The 23,931-nt window shown below is 39.8% G+C and overlaps 1 protein-coding gene across 3 annotated transcripts in view; it reads left to right on the forward strand.

Moving 5' to 3' along the window:
* Positions 1 to 19,709, forward strand: part of IGSF11 (immunoglobulin superfamily member 11) — a 169,894-nt gene extending 150,185 nt beyond the window's left edge. For all 3 annotated transcript variants that reach the window (XM_055128439.1, XM_055128440.1, XM_055128441.1), the window contains 3 exons: positions 15,579 to 15,701; positions 16,491 to 16,641; positions 19,018 to 19,709. In XM_055128439.1, the coding sequence (XP_054984414.1) occupies positions 15,579 to 15,701; positions 16,491 to 16,641; positions 19,018 to 19,459 (716 nt within the window). In that variant the 3' untranslated portion in view covers positions 19,460 to 19,709. The remainder of the gene's footprint in view (positions 1 to 15,578; positions 15,702 to 16,490; positions 16,642 to 19,017) is intronic.
* The last annotated feature ends 4,222 nt before the right edge of the window (positions 19,710 to 23,931 follow it).

Genomic DNA, 23,931 nt, shown 5'->3' on the forward strand with positions numbered 1-23,931 from the left:
TCCATTTGTTTGTAGTATTGCCTCTGTGAAAATAGAAGAACATTTTTAGGATGGCAGATTCTGGAATCGCAGGACGTGTTTTGGAATCCTGGATCCAGAATTTCTGACTCTGTGATTTGTGCTTTAAGTTTTCTTGTATCTAAACTATAAGTAATAATAACAGCCCCCACCTTTTCAGTGGTAGAATAAAGATTCAGTGAAAACTTGAAATAGTATCTGGAATCCCTAAATACTAAATACATTTTAATGTTCATTTTAGTGTTCATAACATCATTAGTATTACAAATTTTAAAACTACCTATATTCCCCTCATTTTATTTGAAATTGTTTCTTAGAGTTTTATGTCATTTAAAAATATGCTGAACTCAACTTTTGTTTTATTTATCATCTCTTTGATCCTTGTATTAATTTTAGTTTTTCATTTCTTCATTAATTCTCCAAATAGTAGTTGGGAATCTACCATTTGCATGAAAGATTACCTGTATGCTAGAAATACATCAGTGAACTGACAAAAATTCTTTCTGCAGTAGAGCTTACATTCTAGTAAGTAGAGATTGAACATAATGATTCAGTAGATTGTATCATTTATTAAAAGGCCTTTGGTGGAAGAAAATGAAAAAAGTTTGGTGGAAGAAAAATAGATCGGGCCAAAATGGATTAGTTTGGGCATCAGGTGCTGCAGTTTTTAGAAAGAATGCTTAGAGTAAGAGTGCATAACACTCTAGCACAGATTTTAAAGACAAAGAAATAATACATGTGACTATAGGGACTGGAGAGAATTGGAGGCTGAGGGGTGACCCCATGAAACCCTGGGACTTGTTTTTAGTAAGTAGCAGAGAATATATGACTGAAATGGAATAAGACTGAAATTAGTAACATTATAACTATAAATTAGTTATGTCTAGTTACAAGTGCTAGATTATTTGTAGTATTGTATTTTTATTTACTGAAGTTTTTCTTTACCTCACCTCATTCTATATCTTCTACTTATTATTTCAGTACTCTTTTTGAATTATGCACTTTTCTTCATGATTCTTGAGAAATTCTCTGTTGAACTCATCCTTCCATAATTTCATATAGTGAAGAGAGGTAATGAACTTCTTTTTTTGCTTAAAGATAACTGTGAACTTTTCAGCAATGAATTCTTTTTTTTTTATAATTTATTTATTTTTAATTAGAGAATCACCGTGAGGGTACAGTTACAGATTTATACACTTTTGTGCTTATACTTCCCTCATACAAAGTTCGGGAACCCATCCCTTCACCAGTGCCCATTCTCCACCACCCGTAAACCCGGCGTCCCTCCCACCCTCCCCAATCCCATCTCCCCCAAACCCCACCCTGCCACTGTGGCAGGGCATTCCCTTCTGTTCTCTCTCTCTAATTAGCTGTTGTGGTTTGCAATAAAGGTGTTCAGTGGCCGCTGTGCTCAGTCTCTAGCCCTCATTCAGCCCGCAACTCCCTTCCCCCACATGGCCTTCAACTACAATGTAGTTGGTGATCGCTTCTCTGAGTTGCCCTTTCCCCGGAACGTGAGGCCAGCCTCGAAGCCATGAGGTCAACCTCCTGGTACTTATTTCTACAGTTCTTGGGTATTAGTCTCCCACTCTGATATTCTATATACCATAGATGAGTGCAGTCTTTCTATGTCTGTCTCTCTCTTTCTGACTCATTTCACTCAGCATGAAACTTTTCATGCCCATCCACTTAACTACAAAATTCTTGACTTCCTTTTTTCTAACAGCTGCATAGTATTCCATTGTATAGATGTACCAAAGTTTCCTCAACCAGTCATCCGTTTTGGGGCATTCGGGTTTTTTCCAGATTCTGGCTATTGTAAACAGTGCTGCGATGAACATACATGTGCAGATGTTGTTTCGATTGTACTTTTTTGCCTCTCTGGGATATATTCCCAGCAGTGGTATTGCTGGGTCAAATGGGAGCTCAACCTCTAGTTTTCTGAGAATCGTCCATACTGTTTTCCAAAAGGGCTGAACTAGCCGGCATTCCCACCAGCAGTGTAGAAGGGTTCCTTTCTCCCCACATCCTCTCCAACAGCGGTTGCTTTTGTTCTTTTGGATGTGTGCCAGTCTCTGTGGTGTGAGGTGGTATCTCATGGTTGTTTTGATCTGCATCTCTCTGATGATTAGTGATGCAGAGCACTTTTTCATGTGCCTTTTGGCCATTCGTATTTCTTCCTTGGTAAAGTTTCTGTTCATTTCTTCGCCCCATTTTTTGATGGGGTTGGATGTTTTCTTTTTGTAGAGTTCAACCAGTGCTTTATATACCATTGATATCAACCCCTTATCTGATGGGTATTGTGTAAATATCCTTTCCCATTCTGTGGATAGTCTTTGTATTCTGGTCACTGTATATCTTGCGGTGCAGAAGCTTTTTAGTTTAATGTAGTCCCATTTGTTGATCTCTGTTTTTACTAGATTGCTTAGTTCCGTGTCACGTTTGAAGATACCTTTATCTTCAATATCGTGGAGGGTTTTGCCGACCTTGTCTTCAATGTACCTTATGGTTTGTGGTCTAATGTTGAGGTCTTTAATCCATTTTGATCTGACTTTTGTGCATGGTGTCAGGTCAAGGTCTAAACCCATTTTTTTGCATGTGGTTGTCCAGTTTTGCCAGCACCATTTGTTAAAGAGGCTTTCCTTGCTCCACTTCACATCTCTTGCTCCCTTATCAAAGATTAGATGATCATACATTTGGGGTTGTGTGTAGGGATATTCCACCCTGTTCCATTGGTCTACGGCTCTGCCTTTGTTCCAGTACCATGCTGTTTTAATTGTTACTGCTTTGTAGTAAAGATTGAGGCTGGGGAGGGTGATGCCTCCCATCATCTTTTTCCCAAGAATTGTTTTAGCTATCCTTGGACGTTTGTTATTCCATATGAATTTTAGGATTGCTTGATCCATTTCTTTGAAGAATGTCATGGGTATACATATTGGGATCGCATTGAATCTGTATAATGCTTTAGGGAGTATTGCCATTTTGACAACATTGATTCTCCCTATCCACGAGCAGGGTATATGTTTCCATTTCCTCATGTCCTCTTTGATTTCATGGAGTAGCGTTTTGTAGTTTTCTTTGTAAAGGTCTTTTACTTCCTTGGTTAAGCTGATTCCGAGGTACTTGATTTTCTGGGGCACAATTGTGAATGGGATTGCTTTTTTCATGTCCCTTTCCTCTGCCTCATTGTTTGCATATATGAAGGCCATGGATTTTTGGGTATTGATTTTGTAGCCTGCAACTTTACTGTATAAGTCTATTGTTTCTAAGAGTTTCTTAGTAGAGATTTTAGGCTTCTCTAGATATAGTATCATGTCGTCTGCAAATAGTGAGAGTTTGATTTCTTCCTTTCCTATCTGGATGCCCTTAATCTATTTTTCTTGTCTAATAGCTATCGCAAGTACTTCCAGTACTATATTGAAGAGGAGTGGTGAGAGTGGGCATCCTTGTCTTGTGCCCGATCTCAGAGGAAAGGCCCTTAGTTTTTCCCCGTTGAGGATAATGCTTGCCGTAGGCTTGTGATAGATGGCTTCGACTATCTTGAGGAAAGTTCCTCCAAACCCCATTTTGGCAAGGGTTTTCATCATGAAAGGATGTTGGATCTTGTCAAATGCTTTCTCTGCATCTATTGATATGATCATATGGTTTTTGTCTTTACTTTTGTTGATATGCTGGATTATGTTGATTGATTTCCGAATGTTAAACCATCCTTGCATCCCTGGGATGAATCCCACTTGGTCGTGATGTATGATCTTTTTGATGAGTTGTTGGATCCTATTTGCTAGTATTTTGTTGAGGATCTTCGCATTGGTGTTCATCAGGGAAATTGGTCTGTAATTTTCTTTCTTAGTGGTGTCTTTGTTTGCTTTTGGTATTAGGGAGATATGTGCTTCATAGAAACTGTTTGGGAGAGTTCCTGTTTTTTCAATTTCCTGGAAAAGTTTGAGGAAAACAGGCAATAGGTCTTCTTTAAATGTTTGGAAGAATTCGCCAGTGAAACCATCTGGGCCTGGGCTTTTGTTTTTGGGGAGGTTTTTGATTACAGTTTCAATTTCCTTAACATTGATGGGTCTATTCAGGTATTCCAGGTCTTCTTTCTTCAGTGTTGGGAGATTGTAGGAATCAAGGAATCCATCCATTTCTTTTAGGTTCTCCTTTTTTGTAGCGTAAAGACCTTCAAAGTAGTCTCTAATGATCTTTTGAATCTCACTGGTTTCTGTTATGATGTCCCCCTTTTCATTTCTGATTCGATTTATTAGAGTTTTCTCTCTTTCTTTGTGAGTCTTGCTAGCGGTTTATCAATCTTATTTATTTTCTCAAAGAACCAACTCTTTGTTTCATTGATCTTTCGGATTGTTTTTTTGGTTTCGATGTCATTAATTTCTGCTCTAATTTTTATTATTTCTTTCCTTCGGTCTGGTTTGGAGTCCTTTTTCTGGTCCTTTTCTAAGGTCTTGAGTCGTGAAGTCAAGCTATCTATGTGGGTCCTTCCTTCCTTCCTGAGGAATGCTTGGAGAGCTATAAATTTTCCCCTTAACACGGCTTTAGCTGCGTCCCATAGGTTTTGGTAGCTCGTGTCTTCATTCTCATTAGTTTCTAAGTATCTTTTGATTTCTTCCTTGATTTCCTTCCTGACCCACTCATTGTTCAACATTGAATTGTTTAGTTTCCAGGTGTTTGATTTGATTTTCCGTGTTTGTGAGTGGTTAGCTTCTATCTTCAGCGCATCGTGGTCTGAAAAAATGGTTGATACAATTTCTATTTTTCCGATTCTATTGAGGTATGTTCTGGGACCCAGTACATGGTCTATTTTAGAAAATGTTCCGTGTGCACTGGAAAAGAATGTGTATTCTTTCTTTTTGGTGTGTAAGGCCCTGTATAGGTCTATTAGGCCTCTCTCTTCAATTTCTTCTTTCAGAGTCAGTGTTTCCTTGTTGAGTTTTGTTCTTGTGGATCTATCTAGAGGCGATAAGGCCGTATTGAAGTCTCCGACTACAATTGTGCTGTTAGTGATGTCCTCTTTGAAGTCTGTTAGGAGTTGTTTTAAATATTTAGCCGGTCGTTCGTTAGGAGCATATACGTTTAAGAGTGTGATTTCTTCCTGTTGTACATATCCCTTGATAAACAGAAAATGACCTTTGCTGTCCCTTTTGATCTTTTTCATCCTAAAATCTATGTTGTCTGATACCAGGATGGCCACTCCAGCTTTTTTAAGGGGGTTGTTTGCTTGGAGGATTGTTTTCCATCCTTTGACTTTGAGTCTATGTTTACTCTGTTTGTTCAGGTGTGTTTCTTGCAGGCAACAGAATGTTGGGTTTAATTTCCGGATCCATTTAGCCACTCTGTGTCTCTTGATAGGTGCATTTAGGCCATTGACATTGAGAGAGATTATTGTGATGTGGTTTTGTGTCATCTTTCTGTGGGATTTGTTGTTCTTATGGGGCTCCTCCTTGTCTTACAGTAGCCCCTTTAGACCTTCTTTCAAGATTGGTTTTGAGTCTATGAAGGACCTGAGCTGTTGTTTATCCGAGAAGTAGTGTATAGTTCCTTCGAGTTTGAGTGAGAGTTTAGCCGGATAAAGTATTCTTGGTGAGGCATTCATTTCGTTGAGTTTTTTCACTATGTCCCACCATTGTCTTCGGGCTCGGAGGGTTTCTTCTGACAGATCGGCCGTAAATCTGAGGGGTGCTCCTTTGTATGTGATTTCCTTCCTTGACCTTGCTGCTTGCAGAATTGCGTCTCTATCCATGGTATCCGTCATTCTGACTATGATATGCCTTGGGGTCTTTTTATTTGGGTCTCTTTTTGCCGGTACTCTTCGGACTCCTTGTATCTGGATGCCTGCCTTCTCCAGCTCTGGGAATTTCTTAGCAATGATATCTTTGACTGTGTTTTTTTCATTGGGGTTGCTTCCCTGCGGTTCTGGTACTCCAATGATTCTTATGTTGTTCCTCTTGAAGTCATCCCCCAGGGCTCTGATTCGCTCTATAGCCATTTTGAGGTCTTTGACCATGATTTGTTGTTGTCTATAAGCTTTCTGCAGCTCATCTTCCAGATCACTGATTCTGTCTTCGGCTGTAGTCATTCTACTGTTGAGAGCATCTAGTGAGATTTTTATTTCATCTACCGATTCCTTTATTTGTGAGACTTCCGTTCGAAGGTTTGAAATTTCTGCTCTCATTTCTGCTCTCATTTCTTCCTGTATTTTCTTGGTAGACCGTTCCAGCGCTTCATTCATCTCCTCCCTTAATTTATTGGATGTCTGTTCCATATTTGCTTGGAGTAGGTCGACTCTCCTCCATATTTCCTCTCTGAATTGTTTATCTGAGAGGTCGTAGATGTTGGGAGCCTCTTTTGAGGTTTCTAGTATCTTTTCTTCTCCCTCTCTTCCTGGAGGGGATTTTCGCTGCTTGTTCATATTGTTATGGAAGTATAGGATTGGAACTATGTAGGTGTTTATTCCTCCTACCTCTTGCTGAGAGAAGGAGGGGCTCTGTTTGTGCTATTTCTGATGGCAGCTTTATTCCTATTCTAGAAGTCTTCCTTACACTCAGCCTTTTCTTTCTGATTGATGTTGGGGCTTTAATGAAGACTTAAGGCTAAGTTGTCTTTACAAAAGCTTTGCTAAGCTTCTCTTATTCACTGATAATTTTTCTAAACTTAGAGCTAATAGGCTAGTTCGCATAAGTGTATGAGATGTGTTAAACCGATTTTCAAAGCAAGAAGACCATACCTAATATGCTAAGGTAGGAAATAATGTCTGCGGCCGCATGAGCGGCCGCCGCTCTGGCAGGAGGCCACGCCCCTTTTTAGACCACGCCCCTTTCAGGCCACGCCCCCGTTTCTTCCTAGCAGGGGCTCCTGGGACAATGGTCCCAGGAAAGCCGGGGCGGTGGGACGCGGGAAGTGGCGGCAGCAAGGGTCCCAAGTCCCGGCGGCCGCGTGGGAACCAGGGGTGCACTCGGGAGGCGTGGCTGGGAGTCTCCTGATTACCTGGGAAAAGGCCGGGTTGGAGGGAGCCGGGCGGACGGGAAAGCCGGGGCGGTGGGACGCGGGAAGTGGCGGCGGCAAGGGTCCCAAGTCCCGGTGGCCGCTCAGCAATGATTTCTTTAACTGTGGCTTTTTCATTGGGCTTGCCTCCCTGTACTTCTGGTGTTCTGATGATTCTAATGTTGTTCCTCTTGGAATCATCTCCTAGGTTCCTGATTCTCCTTAGCGCTATTATCGAGGTCTTTTCCCATTGTTTGTTTTTGCCTTTAGGCTTCCTGCCACTCATCTTCCAGCTCACTGATTTTGTCTTCCACTGTAGTCATTCTACTGTTGAGGGCACTCACTGAGTTTTTTATTTCATCTAGTGAGACTTTTATTAGTGACACTTCTGATTGTAGCTTTCTTATTTCTGCTCTCATTTCTTCCTATATTTTGTTGGCTGTCTGTTCCACTGTTTTTTCAATGTCCTTCTTTAATTTACTGGATGTCTGCTCCATTGTTTCTTTGAGTTCTTGAACATCCTCAGCATTTCATCTCGGAATCTTTATCGGAGAGATCATATTTGTGGGTAACCCCTGTTGAGGTTTCCGGACTCTTTGTCCTCTTCTTATAGTAAAGATTTGCTTTACTGTTTCTTCATGTTGTGGTTGTATAGAGATGGAACTGTCCAGTTCACTAGCACTGTTCCCTCTTATTGCGGGAAATTGTTCTGGATGGGCTCAGTTGGTGGTGGTCACCTTTCTCCCCTTCTAGGATATGTCCTTCCTCTCAGGCCTCTCTCTGTGACTTAAGATAGGCATCTAGTGAAGCTTTGGAGGATGTGTTCTTTTATGTTGGGTTTGCATAGCTTCTTGTGTACACTGGTCCTTTGATGAGATTGGAGTAGGCAGGCCAGTGAACTATTGTCCTATTGTGTTTGAGGTAGCCAGGGTGTTTTGCACAGGATTAGGTGTTGGAGGTTGGGATGTGAGTCTAGAGTGCTGGGGAGGGGAAATATAACTGTGGCCTGTTAGCGCCCCCGCCCCGCCCCTCAAGGCCACTCCTAGTTCTGTGGAGGCCACACTCCCTACAGTGGAGGCACACCCGCAGACACTCCCAGGTGCTAGTCTCAGGGCCCACGGACCTGCCAGGGGCACAGATGGGCTAACCTGCAGGGAAGAGCGAGTGGCTCGGTAGCTAGGTTGGCCAGGTGTTCCCAGATGTCCCATCGTGAGGCTGGTGGTGGGGCAGTGCGGCGCAGGGCAGGGGCACTCAGGGAAGTGGTGCGCAGACCAATGAACCTGCTGGATTCTATTCATAACTGTGAATGGAAATCATCTAAGGAACTGTGTATATGTCTTTTCCCTGTAGTCCAGCATTATCCATATTACAAGGGAGAAGACTTATTACAGGTGCCGAGAGAAGATTCCAAGTTTGCCCAGCTGTCTTGATAAACAGCATTCATTCATGCTTGGAAACCTCATAAATCTTGATTAGCGTCCTTGAACTGCCACTTCTCTTTCCCTTCCCTATCAGAGTATTGACACGGTGTTCACAGGGTGTGGTTTCTCCTACTAATGTTCACGCGAGTGATTTCTCCCACCTGCTTAGTAAGAAAGCTTAGTCCCTCTTCATTGTCAGAATAATTTCAGGCTATCATTCTGACGCAGGGCACATGCTCTTCAGATTCTTTATAGTCCATTCATCTGTCATGGAACATCCAGGTTGATTTTATACCTTAGCTGTTGTACTGACTACAGCAATAAATAATGATGTGTAACATCCTTTTGAGAGAGTGTTTTTATGTCCTGGGGATAGATATCCTAAAGTGGTATTTCTGGATCATATTGCAGTTCAATTCTAAGTTTACTGAAAACTCTCCATACTGTTTTCCGCAGAGGTTGTACCAGACAACACCAGCAGTGGATCAGAGTTCCGTTTTCACCACATCCCTGACAACACAGATTGTTCCTATTATTTTTGATATGTGTCATTTTCATTGGTGTAAGGTGGTATCTCATTGTTGTCTTGATTTGCATTTCTCTGATGATAAGTGATGCTGAGATTTTTTTAATGTTCCTACTGGCTATCCATCTGTGTCTATTCATTTCTTCTTCCCACTTCTTTTGAATTTCTTTTTATTGATCTTTATATCCTGGATATAAAATCTTTATCTGATGTGTTAACTGCAAATATTTATTTTGTTTGGACAACTCCTGGTTGTGCTCAGGGCTTACTCCTGGATCTGTTCTCAGGGCTTACTGCTGGCTGGCTGACTCAGGGGACTGTATGTGATGCCAGGGATCAAACCTAGTTAGCTGCATGTAAGGCAAGTACTCTCCCTGCTGTACTACCACTGCAGCACTGATCCATTCTTTATACATAAATCTTTGTTTATATAAACCTACAAGTACAACCTTTATTTCATACAACTACTTCAGGATAGAATGTTGGAGAAAGTAGGCTAAAGTAACTATACAGAAATGTATTACCTTCTTTCTTTAAATTAAAGAACTGTGATTTACAAAGTTATTGATAGTTGAGTTTTAGGTATATAACATTTAGGTATATAACATTAGCATCCTTGAACTGCCACTTCTCTTTCCCTTCCCAGTCACCCAGTCTGTGTTTTGGATATATGACTATACCCCTCACTCATATCACTGGTGTAACTGAAGCCCTGATGCCTATTTGTCCATTACTTCCCATTTTCCCTCCAACCCCTTTATTTCTTTCCTTCTCCGTTCTCCTCGCTACACACTGGGGTCAAGGGGGGTCTAGGAATTCTCCTTTTATTATAATACAAGAAATGTATCAACATTCTAAAGCTTGCTATATAATGGTAGAGATAGATAAGTGGATAATTATGGTACTACATAGTTAATTCTTTAAACGTACTTATAATGCTCTTAAATTGAGCATTGATAAGTTTAATAATAGGTTTATAGGGAAAGAGATTCCTGAGTATAAAGGACCTTAAATAAGTAGACGTTATGCAGGTAAGGGGGCGTTATCAGTAGTGGAAAGCATGCGTTCCAAATTGTGCAATTATGTTTGAAATTTTAAAATAAAAAGATGTAAAGTTGCCACGATTTGTGGAGATTGAGTGAGTGAGAGAGAAGGTATACATTATATAAGGCATTTCAATACTCAAGGAGTTTTTAATCTTTGAGACTTGGTGGTCTGTAGAATTTCTAAAGCAAGAGACAGTATTCAGGGGTGGGTGTATTTTAGGAACAGCTTGAACACCCAGGGTGAGAGATGAGCATCCAGGTGGCAGGTGGCAGGTTTTGATCATTGGAGTGCCATGAAGAAATGAAGAGGGTGAGGTTCTAGTAATGGAGCTACAGAAGAGATGAAGTGAAGGATGGGATTCAAGAGAGATGAAGAAAAATTTAAACTGCGCATGGTTAGATTTTGGAACGCAGAGAAGAGCCAGAGTTGACTCAGATTCTGTTGTAGCTGAACAGTAGCTGAATTATGTAGAGGAGGAATACTTCAAGTCTTACTGAGGAAGGTAGTGAGGAGATCCTCTGAACCCCTAGGTAGGGACTTCCATAATGGGAATGGGGAACAATTTCTGAGCACTAAGTACCTGACTCTTTTGAGACAGTTTAGCTATTAAAAGACACTGATTAAAACTACTACAGTGATATTAAATTGAAAACAGGAACATGCAGAAGTAAACATTTCTGGGATTAGCATTCTGGGATATGGAATAAGATTGAAGCATCACTGTCTAATCAATTGGTCTTGCTTGTAGCTGTTACCTTAGGTGTGTCTTCCTGACTCTCTTGCTAAGGATGAGTCATTCTTGCAAAAACATACTGGTATTAATGTTTGTAAATAGTATATTTTATTCAGTGTCTTGCATACTATCAAAATAAGCTTTGCAAGTAAATTATTTCCTTCTCATTTGGAATCGGACCATGAGTTTGTAGCTAAAATAGTATGGTGCTTGCTGGATAGAGGCTCCATCTCAGGTTCTCCGTGACTGCGTAAACAGCCTGGTTTGTGTTCTCATACTCCTCCCTTATAACAGTGCCTGTATCATTCCCTGGTTAGCTATAGCAATAATATGTCAATCTCATTAAAAATATAGCTGTGGTATCTATGTCTAAGAGATAAAAGGAAGAACAGTGATTTCACCTTTTAAAAATAACTTTCTAAAGCAAGAATCCTTAAATTCTACCTCTTTCTACATGCCAGAATGCTGCTTAGATCACTTGTTCAAAATTTCTCAAATTATATCTATAGAAATGTCAACAAAATTACTGGTTCAATGTAAGCTGATCAAATTCTTAGAATTTTAGGGCTTACTAAGACAGCAACAGTACTGAGGGTAGAATTGTGGGTTTAGTTACCCAGAGATTATGGTTTTCTTGCATGATGTCATTAGGGTATATATTAAAGTTGCTAAGGCAGATGGCTTAGTTTAATAATAAGGATAGCATCATTTCACAGCTAGGAAATGCCCTTTAGAGAATGCTATAGAATCTTGTGGTTTTAAAGGAAGATATGTGGTAATTATGAGCTTTGGATGTGGATGTGCCTGATTTTATATACTGATTCATATTATATTGTTTGTGGTCTTGGACAACCTACATGGCTTCTCTGAGATTTTTCATCTTTGAATTATAGGATTATGTGCATTCATCATAAAAATTAAATGAATGAGAAATGTGTAAGCTCTTAGCTAACAGTGGGTGTGAAATATAGAAGACACTTAAGGGGGCTCCTTTATTAATCACCTTTCTGTGAACTGGGTAATTTCTGTAGATAACATAAGAATGAATAAAACAAACTTGCTCCCTTATCTTTTTTTAAATTTTATTTAATTAAATCACTGTGAGATAGTTATAAGCTTTCATGTTTGGGTTACAGTGGTGGAGAATGTGTTCCCTTAATGAGAACAGTGAGTGAGAATTTGCAGCAAATGGGGTATGTACCCTCACTTACAATAATAGATAATAGGGTACTGGAAAGCACATAGGAAGGTATTTAATGAGGGGACGGGAAACAATAGAAAACAGGAGAATTAAACTTCCTCTAACTTACCCAAGTATCTGAATTCACTGGAAATCTGTCCCATATTGACAACCCCAGAGCTTATTTTTAAGGAGCAGAAAATAAGACACAGATACAAACCAGGTACCACCAAATGTATACAGTATAATTCAGACATCTAAATTCATAGTATCCAATTATGGCTTAATAAGATGTCTGTATAGCATGGGTCTCATGACACTGAAAGAGCCTGACACTGAAAGAGCCTCCAATGCAGCACCATTGGGAAGAATGAGTAAAGAGAGGCTTCTAAAATCTCAGGGCTAGGATGAATGGAGACATTACTGAGACCACTTGAGAAAATCAACGATCAATGGGATGATATGATGATGGTGATGATGATGATGATGATGACAATGATGATAGCATGGGTTTTACTCTTTAAATGCTCTCAGTAAAAATGTAAAAATGGACTAAAAATAAAACCCCTGTTCCCTGGCCTGTATATTTAAGTTAATTTTACTGTGTGTTTGTTGAGAGTGCATTTTTTTTTTGTTTTTGATTTGAGGGCCATACTTAGAAGTGCTCAGGCTCACTCCTGACTGTGTGCTCAGGGATCACTCTTGGTGAACTGGAAGAGAGTTGGCAATCAAATCCAGGGCAGCTGTTCACAAAGAAAGTTCCCTCCTCGCTGTACTTTGGTTCCACCCTTTTGAGACCATTTTTGTAGATCTGTGTTTAAAAGGCACATTTTCGTGCCTCTTCAAAATGTATGTTGCCACACTAGACTCACCTACAGAGTAGCAGTGTCCTTACACCACGTCCACTGGAATGGCTGGAGCCCTTTAGAGTTTGCTTATCCTCATTATGTGCTTATGGACCCCCTTCAAACCCCCTGTTTTGTAGTGCTCCTACCCCACTTACTGCAAAATTGTTGGTACTTACCTCATTAATATAAGGGACAGAGGTTTTCTTCTTCATTTTGTCACCACTCTCCTTAGAAATGACCTAATATGCATAAGGTTTCATAATAAATATTTGTTAAATGAGTAAGTGTATGCATGTGACATCTGTGCTGGCTTTGCTCATCATTCTTCTCTGCTTCCATAGATCTCCGTAGAACTTGAGATGCCCATTAGGAAAATGCTAACTAAATCTTAGTGCTGTTTAAAAGTCAGTCAGTCCAGGATGTAAATAGCTGCAAGTGTTGGCCAGGTTGTACCAGAAATGTGTTAGTTGGAGGTTTTTCTATTTACTCTTAGACTTGCAGTTATTTTGGGTGGTTGAGATGGCTGAATGTATTATGTTTTGCCTGAGAGAGACTGTGAAACCCAGAGCTTAGAGGTGAGACCATCATCCATCCAGGTCTAATTCTGTGTAACTAGCTGTGTACTCTTGCTGCCCATTGAAATCCTCAGTTTCTCTTCATGTTCAGTGGGATTAACAATACTTCACAAGGTTGTTGTTAAGATTGAGATAATGTAAGCAGTACTTGGCATGCAAGAGTAACAAGTATTTTTAACTTGTATTTATTTAGAAGGTATAAATATGTCATGCTAATACTGATTATTAAACTGTGGGCTACTGGAAATTTCCTTGGAAATATCAGTCTTGCAACCTTGACTTTCTACTCTGCTCAGATCCCCTGCTGTGGAAACAACTGACTGACAGTTCCAACTGCTTTCTTGGGGATCCACCACTGCTTTGCACCCAGGCCAGATTTCTGCACTGCTCTTAACCAGTGACTGAACAAGTGGGCAGTTAGTATAAGCCCAGTCCTTAAAGGAATGGCCTTTTCTCAAAGATTCCTCAGCAGTTTAGTAAAGATGTGTATAAATCTGTGCTCTGCACCTGTATGTTCATTGCAGCACTGTTCACAATGGCCAGAATCTGGAAACAACTCGAGTGCCCAAGAAGAGACGATTGGTTAGAGAAACTTTGGTACATATGCATAATAGAATACTATGCAGCTGTCAGGAAAGATGAAGTCATGAAATTTGCTTGTAAGTGGTGGTCATGGAGAGTATCATGCCAAGTGAAATGAGTCAGGAAGAAAGGGACAGACATAGAATGACTGAACTCATTTGTGGAATATAAAATAACATAATATGAGACTGACACCCAAGGACAGTAGAGACAAGGGCCAGGAATATTGCTCCATGGTTGGAAGCCTGCCTCATGAGCTGGAGGAGAAGGCAGTTGGATTAGAGAAGGGGTCACTAAGTCAATGATGGTTGGATGGATTGTTTGGGATAGGAGACGTATGCTGAAAGTAGATAAAGGACCAAACAGGATAGCCTCTCAGTATCTATAATGCAAACTATAATGTCCAAAAGTAGAGAGAAAGTATGGGGTAAATTGTCTGCCTAGAGGCACAGGGAGGTTTGGGATGGTGGGGATTGTCGCGCGCCGCTTCGTCCAGCGAAGAAACACGCAACTCGGAGATCCTTTTGGCTGCGATTTATTCAGGAACTTTCTCATGCGTTAGAGAAGAAATCAGGAACGGGGACAAGGAGGAAAGGGGGACACATGAGGGAGAACCGACTAGCTAGGTGACTTCCCCCCTTATATACCTCTCGCTGCCTGCTTACGCCCACGTGTCTGCATCTGATAGGTTAGTTACATCTTATGGGCGTGGCAAGACATCCTGTTTCCTTATTAGGAGTTGTTTTCGAAGCACGGTGCAATTAACAAGAAACAGGTGTTGTTTATGAAGCATGGTCCCGTGGAGTGGAGGCTCTCCACAGGGGATACTGGGGACATTGGTGGTAGAGAATGTGTACTGGTGGAAGGATGGGTGTTTGATCATTGTGTGACTGAAACTCAAACATGAAAGCTTTGTAGCTGTATCTTACGATGATTCAATAAAAAAAAAATCTGTGCTATACTGAGACACACCATCTCTGGGTTTTATTACTTCCCTGTCCCTTCCCAGGACCAGGCCTTCACTGTAGGTAGCTCCTTTAGTCTGTGGTGTAAGATCTGGACTGACACAAAGTTATAATAGCTGTTGGAAGGAAATAGAATAAGAGTCTACAGCACAATATTTTCCCCAGCAGTGATGAGGTGGAAATTGTTATAAAGATGAACTATGTTGCTGTATTTCCTTAGAATTAACATTTGGTGTGACTCATCAGAAAATGTCTAGGAAAGATGAACGTCATACTTTCTTCAGGGAAGGCTACTAACATTTAGGACTGCATGTAGAGGAGATTCAAGGTTGCTCTTAATTTAGAATAATCCTTCATAGGTCTAGGCCTGTACTGTGATGCACGATTTTAGTTCTGAATAAGCCAAATACTTTCTCAAAAATTCTTGTAGGGGTTGGAGCGATAGCACAGTGGGTAGGGCATTTGCCTGGCAAGTGGCCAACCCGGGTTCAATTCCCAACATCCTATATAGTCCCCCAAGGACTTCCAGGAGTAATTCCTGAGTGTATGGGCTAGGAGTAGCCCCTGTGCATCGCTGGTGTGACCCAAAAAGAAAAAAAAAGGTTCTTGTAGAGTTTAGCTGTTTTCATCTACAGACTTTTGTTGCTTTTTATTTTTTCCTTCTGTCTTCACTGATGACTCTTTTTGGGACAGACCAGGTGCAGGGAACCGTCACCATCCGGAACATTAGTGCTCTGTCTTCAGGTCTGTACCAGTGTGTGGCTTCTAATGCCATCGGAACCAGCACCTGTCTTTTGGATCTCCAGGTTATTTCCCGTAAGTCTATATAAAATTTGGGCGTTCATTCTGGAACATTTCTGCCAAGATTTTTGTGAATCCAAGGACTGAAGAGTTAATTGTCTTTAGAGTTTCTGAAGAGTAAATAATATTTTGTTTTAAGTTGTGGAAAAGATTTATCACTGCATTAATATACCCTCCAGCCTCAGTAATATGCTATGTTTTTTATTGAAAAATAGATTTCTTTTCCCCTCAGGATCTCTAGTATCAAATTTGATTTTTGAGTGCTATAATAGTAGACAGTATAGGCATTTGTAATGATCTACAGCTGCCTGAAGACCATTTTGTTGTTTCACCTGATCCCTTATGTCTATGCACAGTGGAATACATGGGTCATAAAGATAACTACAGAATTTTAACGTTAGTATAATTTCAAGAATTTGTCTTTAGTTGAAAATTCTGGGTTATTTGCATTCCAGTTGGAAAAGGGCGAGAGATCTTGCTGGAAGGAAGTGACAAGTCATCTCCCTGAGTGTCAGGGGTTCTGAGGGCTGCAGCAGGCTAGGCAGGCCCCCTGTTTGGTCTGCTCTCCTATAGATGTGCCCCCAATTGCTGTGAAAATTTTAATTTATCTTATCAGTAAGTACTTGTGTATTTGGCCATGCATCAGTCCTGTCTCTGGAAATGCAGAAAGTCAAACGAGGTTGGACTTTATATGGATACAAATATTTAGACAATTTTTATACCTTTTAAGAAAATTATTTAAATTTATGTTTATAAGGTTGCATGGATATGTATGCTATCTCTCATCTTAAATATGTTTTTCAGCCCAACCCAAGAGCTTTGGACTAATTGCTGGAGCCATTGGAAGTGGTGCAGTTATTATCATTTTTTGCATTGCACTAATTTTAGGAGTATTCTTTTATTGGAGAAGCAAAAATAAAGAGGAGGAAGAGGAAGAAATTCCCAATGAAATAAGGTATGTGTATCAGATTGTTTTGTATAGCCAATGTCTATATCTTTTTTTATTTATGCAGCTAAGCTTTCTTTTCTAACCTTATACTGTGATTTCCCAGATAGTTAAGGTAGGCTAACGGTGTTTTCCATCATATGATATCACTCAGTCCTTTATAGAACTGTTCGGTTTTCATTCCCGGATCATTAGAGGCAGGGAGAACCCAGCTGGTGCCCATCTAACTGTGAGGATAAAAGTGAGGAATTTTTTCTACCCCTCCCACTGCTCCAGGATAGGCAGGGTTAGGTGCTGCCACTCTAGGAAAGTTCATTTAGAATACATAATTTGCTCTGGTCTCTGTAACACAGGAAAATATATATGCAGAGGAATATCACAGAGCCTATAAGCTTTGTACATTGATGGGCCAAAGCGTTGTGGCTTGGAGTGAAGGAAAGCTCAGTGTAGAAAATAAATGTCTTGAGAAACCAATATCAAAATGTAATTTAAGTGATAAGAACTTTAGGTTTATTGTGGCAGTTTGTGGGTTGAGGCTCAGTTCAAGTTCCTTCACGACACATCCTTACTGGAAATGCATTCAGGAATCCTGTCTACTTGGTGTGCACAGCCTTTGGGCCTCAGTCTGCTTTGCTTGCCTTGCTTTACCTCTTCCCACGTTCCCTATCATAGTCATGTTATGTTCCAGGTGTTCTGTGTTTTCTTGTGCTTTGCTCAAGTCTCTGCTCTGCTCTGTGCCTTCTCTTTTCATCCATCTTTTTATTAATTCTTTACTCCATCAGAGTCAGAAATACTCCAAGAATCACTTCCTCATCTAAGTTGACTTCAGGTTCTCGAGTCTAGAGCTACCTCACTGTGATTATAAACTTTTTGCATTCTTCAGTTGTTTATTGTTTTTTATGTAAAACATCAAGTAGACTTCCTGAAACTCAATAACATGTTACATTAATTAGTTAACATATTTAATGAAATGATGACTTCTCTTAACTTCTTGTTAATTTCCAGTGGTTTTAAGTAAATACAGGGAGATAACATGTCACAGTGTAAGATGATCAAAGAAAATATTTTATCAGTACATACCAATGATTTTTCAAACTTTGAACTAAAAAATATCAAGACTGCTCCAATAAATTTTTTAAATAAAATTTTGATTCTTCCACTAGTTACAATACTACTTCCCTTAATTTACAAACTTTCAGGAGTAGAGCATCATACCTCAAAATATGTATATCCCACACTCCCCCAGTGTCATTCCCAAGGCCTCCTGCCAGTCTTGGTACACTTCCTTCCTCAGTTTCCTCTAGCAAACACTACATTTTTTCTGAGTTTGTTATTTTAATTGTGTTTTGTTGATTTTCTTTGTTAGTTTATACTCCATATGTGAGTAAAACTTGCTATCTTTGTTGTTCTGTTTCTGATTTATTTCATTAACTTAGTATAATCACCTTAAGTTGCATTCATGTTTTTAAGAAAGTCAAGATATTATCTTTTTCAGTTTTTGGGCTATACCTGGTAGAGCTCAGGGCTTACTCCTGCCTTTGCACTCAGAGATCACTCCTGGAGATGGGTTTGGGGGACCGTATGAGGTACCAGCGATCAAACCTAGCTTGGCTATATACAAGGCTTTTGTATACACCCTACCCACTGTACTATTGCTCTGGCCCAAGTTTTATCTTTTTAATAGAAGAGTCTAATCATGTCTTGAAGTTTCCCCCACCTGGAGCTTGACTTCCTAATTCCTTTGAGAAATTTTTTTAGTGAATTTTTTTATGGACTATTTTAAGCAAAATAATAATAATAATAACAATAATAATGATAATAATAATCCTGTATATACTTTTGGAGCAAAATACATATATATTACTTCAAAAATGTATATATACACTTTCATATACACACATGCATGTATGCTTATATACATACATACATATGTGTATATACAAATGTGTGCACATTATATACTCATATACCTCATTCATACTGGAAGATAATCTTTAAGAGATGTTACCTTTTTATTCGTGACTGAGAACTGAGGGAGAATTTTTCTTACGTGATATCTCAAAGGGAAGGGGCTTGTCAGAACAGAGGTCCCCAGGACCTTCTTTGCTTTCATGACCATTGAGCTGTCCCAAGGATTTGTATATCCTAGACATATTTGCCTTCACAATGAGAAAAGATGTGCTGGATAGAAGGGGGGTAGGATAAACCCCAAGAAGAGCCTAAGGACAGGGCCCGGAGAGAGGGAAGGTGCTTGTCTGCGTATGGCTGACCTGCCTGACACTGCATGTGCCACCCCCGCCAGCCAGGAGTAAACTCCGAGCAGCCCAAATGCGTTCCCACCCCACAGGAAAGCCTAATGACAGCTTGACCTTTGTTCCTTTGCAGAGAGGATGACCTTCCACCCAAATGCTCCTCTGCCAAAGCATTGCACACCGAGGTATCCTCCTCCGAAAACAACACGCTGACCTCTTCCAACACCTACAACAGCCGATACTGGAGCAGTAATCCCAAAGTCCACAGGAACATGGGGTCATTCAACCACTTCAGCGACTTGCGCCAGTCCTTCTCTCTGCACTCGGGCACCGCCACCGTTCCATCCATCTATGCCAATGGGAATCATCTCGCCCCCGCGCCGCAAAAGACTCTGGTGGTCTCGGCCAACAGAGGGTCCTCACCACAAGTCGTGTCCAGGAGCAACGGCTCAGTCCCCCGGAAGCCTCGACCCCCCCATGCACAGACTTACACGGTCAGCCAGGCTGCCCTGGAGCGGATTGGTGCTGTGCCCGTCATGGTGCCAGCCCAGAGCCGGGCTGGGTCTCTGGTGTAGACTGTGGGTAGGGAAGAATCAATGGGATTCTCCCCCCACCCCAGGGGAGTGTGGGATCGAGGAGTGCTGCCAAAGGAACACTTCATGGATAACAAGAATAGCAAAAAGCGGAGGAGGAGGCAGTGAGTTTTCCCGGTCACCAAGATTTGTGCAGTGAATATTCCATGAAAGAACGGTGTCCCCACTGCCATGTTCCAGGATTCTGTTCACAAAGATGGATCTTAAAGATGTGCCAAGCCAAGGTGGGGGGGAATAAAAGATAGAAAAGCAGAATAGCCCTTAAAGTTGAAACTAGTCCGATGGGCTTGCTCTTTAATACATGCCTAACTTAATAATAACTTTCCAAAAGACTAAAGTGCCAGATGGAGTTTAAATAATGAAATTATTTTAAAAAGATAGGTGTCTTTAGGAAAATAATGAGCAACCCTATGATTTGTTCTGCCTTTCCAATTCACTCTGTAGAGGGCTTACTGGGATAATGGTCAATACTGTCTCAATAACAAGGCTGGTTCTTGTATCATTTTTACACAAAATTCAAAAGAAAGGGGGCGAGAAACTTCTTTGAAAAGCCCTTTCATTTTTATATACTTATATCTTCCCAAACCATGAATTTCATATTTGGAATATTGCTTTATGGACAGACTGCCTCTCTTGCCTGTCTCTTTTTCTAGGGCCTGTTGTCGGTCCATGACAATTACTGTTCATTATTTCCTAGGAAAATACTTTTAAAAGAAAACTTTTGTATTAAAATATATGTATGCGAGGCATTGGGCTAAGGACAAAAGACTGTGGTCAGCCCCCTTCTGCAGAGATTGCTCACTGACCCTGCAGGAGGCCTGTCCCGAGAGTCAGGGGGACAGGAGCGCAGGAGCAGGAAGGCAGTGGGGGTGGCTGGCCTGTCAGGCCAGGCTCCTTGTATGGAGAGCAGCTTCTGATGCCTTTCCCACAGCCGTAGATAACTCGCTCCTTGTTTGACAAGTGGAGGGTAGTAAGGCTGTTACAGGGACCACAGGAATATTTGTTTTGGTTTGTTTCCCCCCAATTATTTCTGTAAAAGAGATGAGACAGATATCTTCAGGTATGCATATGAGGCGGTCTGCCCTATATTTGTCACAGCTCAGGGTTGCAATTTTGCCCACATGCATTTTATACCGCTGTAAAGAGGCTCCCTTTGTGTTTAATAACCTGACACGGTGGCTCTGGCCTTTATCAGATACTTTACAGACTCTCCATTGTGTGCTGTGTAGATCCGGACTTGTGCTGGTGACTGTCTTGCCTGAATAATTCACATTTTAAGCAACACACAACCGATTTCTTGCCAGATTCGTGTTGTAAATTATTTAAGATATGATGCTAATGAAGATTTGATAAGAGAATCTTTTCTTTGCTGATGTTCTCTCACTCCCTCTTCACACTATGCGTTTTGCCCTCTTTCCGTGCAAGCAGAGTCACGCTTGCAGTCATACTTGCAGGAGGACAAGTAGCCTCCTGACTTTCACATATATAAATATATATAAATATATGTGCAGATATATTTATATATACAGAAACCATCAGCTGCTTCATATGCTCTTTTTCGAAGAGGGCTAAGGGCAGAGCCTAACCAATATGACAAAAAGCTGAATTTACTTTAGCGTTACTTATTTTTCTCCATTTGATGGTTCTTGACTTTGTAAAAATTTAAATGAATGTCTATACTTTTTTATAAAGAAAAACGAAAATACTATGACACAAAAGAAACTATCAGATGTCTAGAAAGCATTTATCTTGCAATTCTTTATCTTTCTAATGATCTAAAATTCAATAAAATGTATTCATATAAAAATAAGTTGTCTTTATCATATGCTAATGAAAATATGATTATATATTTGGTGCTTGCCTTAATATCATTATGAACATTTCCCTTTGATCACAGTATTTAATCATTTTAATGATCACATATTCCAAAAATTATTAAGCCTTACTATTAGAAATCTGAGTCCAGTTTGCACACTTACACTGAGGTGTTGTGACCCTTTTGTATACATTGAGCTATTTTTTTTTTTTTGCTTTGGGGGTCACACCCGGCGATGCACAGGGGTTACTCCTGGCTTTGCACTCAGGAATTACGCCTGGCAGTGTTCTGGCAACTATATGGGATGCTGGGAATCGAACCCGTGTCAGCCGCGTGCAAGGCAAACATCCTACCTGCTGTACTATCACTCCAACCCCCTACATTGAGCTATCTTTACATTTCCTTTTTCATGAAAACAACGTGATTGCTTTTTCAATCCCTTATCACCTAGAATAGTGCCTGGCATGGGTATTGAGTAGATAAACAGCATTATTTCTGAACTGATGTGCTCAAGTTTCAATTTAGAGAGTTATCATGATAGTAACTTTTGACTTATATCAGACATTACTGTGTTTTAATTTATTTGCAATAATTTTATATTAACATGCAGTGGTAAAAAATAAAGTATATAGTTTCCCACATACCCTGTCCCTAATCTTTCCCTTTATTTACATCTTCTGTAACTAGTAGAATTTATCAGCCATTGTGTTGCACTGGGCTGTGCACGCATGGGCACCAGTTCATTTAGTTACATTCAGTCTATCATGTCTTCACCTGCCTTGTGCTACCACAGCCACCTTCCTTCTTCTCAAGCCCCGACTTCTAAGTTATGTTGTTGTCCATCTCTATAACAGTCTGTCTTACATAAGAACTCAATCACATACGTGATACTGCACTTGATTTTTCCACTCAACATAGTGTGATGACACATCTAGGTTGTTGCATGTATCAGTAGTTCATTCATTTTTATTGCTGAATAGTATTTCAAGCCATGGATGTAGTGGTTTGTTTTGCCATTTGCCCATAGAAGGAGATGGAGTATTTTAAGTTCTTTACAATCTGGGGATATTACAAATAAAGCTGCTATGAACATATTTTGTACAGGTTTTTATGTGAACAGTAGTTTCCATTTCTCTGAGATAAAAGTATAGTCATATATTTATCAGTATCATTTGTTGGAAATTATTGATATTCCTTCCTACAGTGAATTTTTTTTACACCTTTGAAAACAGTTATTTATCCATAGTTGTGTGGATCTCTTTCTGAGTCTTAAGCTGTTCCACCATATCTTTATATCTTCCCATGCACCAAATATTATGCTGACCACTGTAGCTATTTAATAACTTTTAGCATCTGGAAAATTTGCTCCTCCCACTGTTATTTTTTGATTGTCTTAGCTACACAGGGTTTTGTGTTCTTCCAGGAAATTTTGACTAGATGGTCAATCTCTACAAAACATCTTGCTATTTTAATAGGAATCACACTAATTGTATAGAGTAATTTGGAAAGAGTGTATTATTTGCTATAATTAGTCTTCCAAGCAAGGAACATGAAATATCTTACCACTTAGGTCTTCTTGATTTATTTCAGTAGCATTTTGTAATTTGGGAAGATGCAGATCTAATTTTAGAAATAAATTTTACATATAAATTTTAGGTATGAATTTTGTTTTTTAATTGTATTTTATCTTTATTAAGTTGTTCACAATGATTTTTTAAAATATTGAATATTATAATCATTTATTACAGTCAGTATTCCAACATCAATTCCAGTATCATTACACCTTCTCACCATCATTATTTCCAATTTTCCCAACCACTGCTCGAGCCTGCCCCAATAGCAGGCTGTAAAAAATTTATTTTGTATTGCTTGTTATAAATAATTTGCTAAAAATGATTAAAAAAAATTTCCTTAGAAGAAAGTGTGTGAAGATTGTTGTATCTCACCCCGGAGCCATTAAACCCTTATATACGAGATTACTATCATGTTGTTACAGGATGTAACATTAAGAAAATGTTAATATTTTCTTAATTGAGATTGTATCCCAGCCAATGTGGAGTGCTACTCCTGGTATATCAGTGGTGCAGGCTATGAGATGTTGCTCCAGAAATTCTAAAATTTTTGAATGGGGTGATATAATTGGAGTTAAAATTTTAACTGGATGGTGATTTTGGAGTCCCGAAGCATCTCTGCAGCTTGTTGATCTCTTTCGAGATTTATTTATGAATCTCTGGATCATGGCCAGTTAATGAACTATATTAAGCACCATGAAACACCAGAGGCAGTCGGGGGGAATAGGGGGAGTTCGCCCATCCCTGATTCTGTGAGAACCTGAGATTTAGGTCACAAAACCCGTGTTAGGTATAAATTTTGTGCAATTTGTACCTGAGAATTTAATTTTTTTTGAAGAAAAGCAAAAGCAAATCCCTTTAAAGTTTTATATGTACACATATATATATATACATATATATTCGTGCTTATATAACAAAAAGGATATGTGGAAATGTGTCAGGAAATTTTATCATGATGAAAACATCATAGAGTGTGTTTACTCAAACTAGATGCATATGCATATGTGGTCTGAAGCAAAAATCATAGTCATGGCATATATGACTATTTGTGGTTAATGGAGATTTAA

Source organism: Sorex araneus, chromosome 2 (genome assembly GCF_027595985.1).
Source record: "Sorex araneus isolate mSorAra2 chromosome 2, mSorAra2.pri, whole genome shotgun sequence".
NCBI lineage: Eukaryota > Metazoa > Chordata > Mammalia > Eulipotyphla > Soricidae > Sorex > Sorex araneus.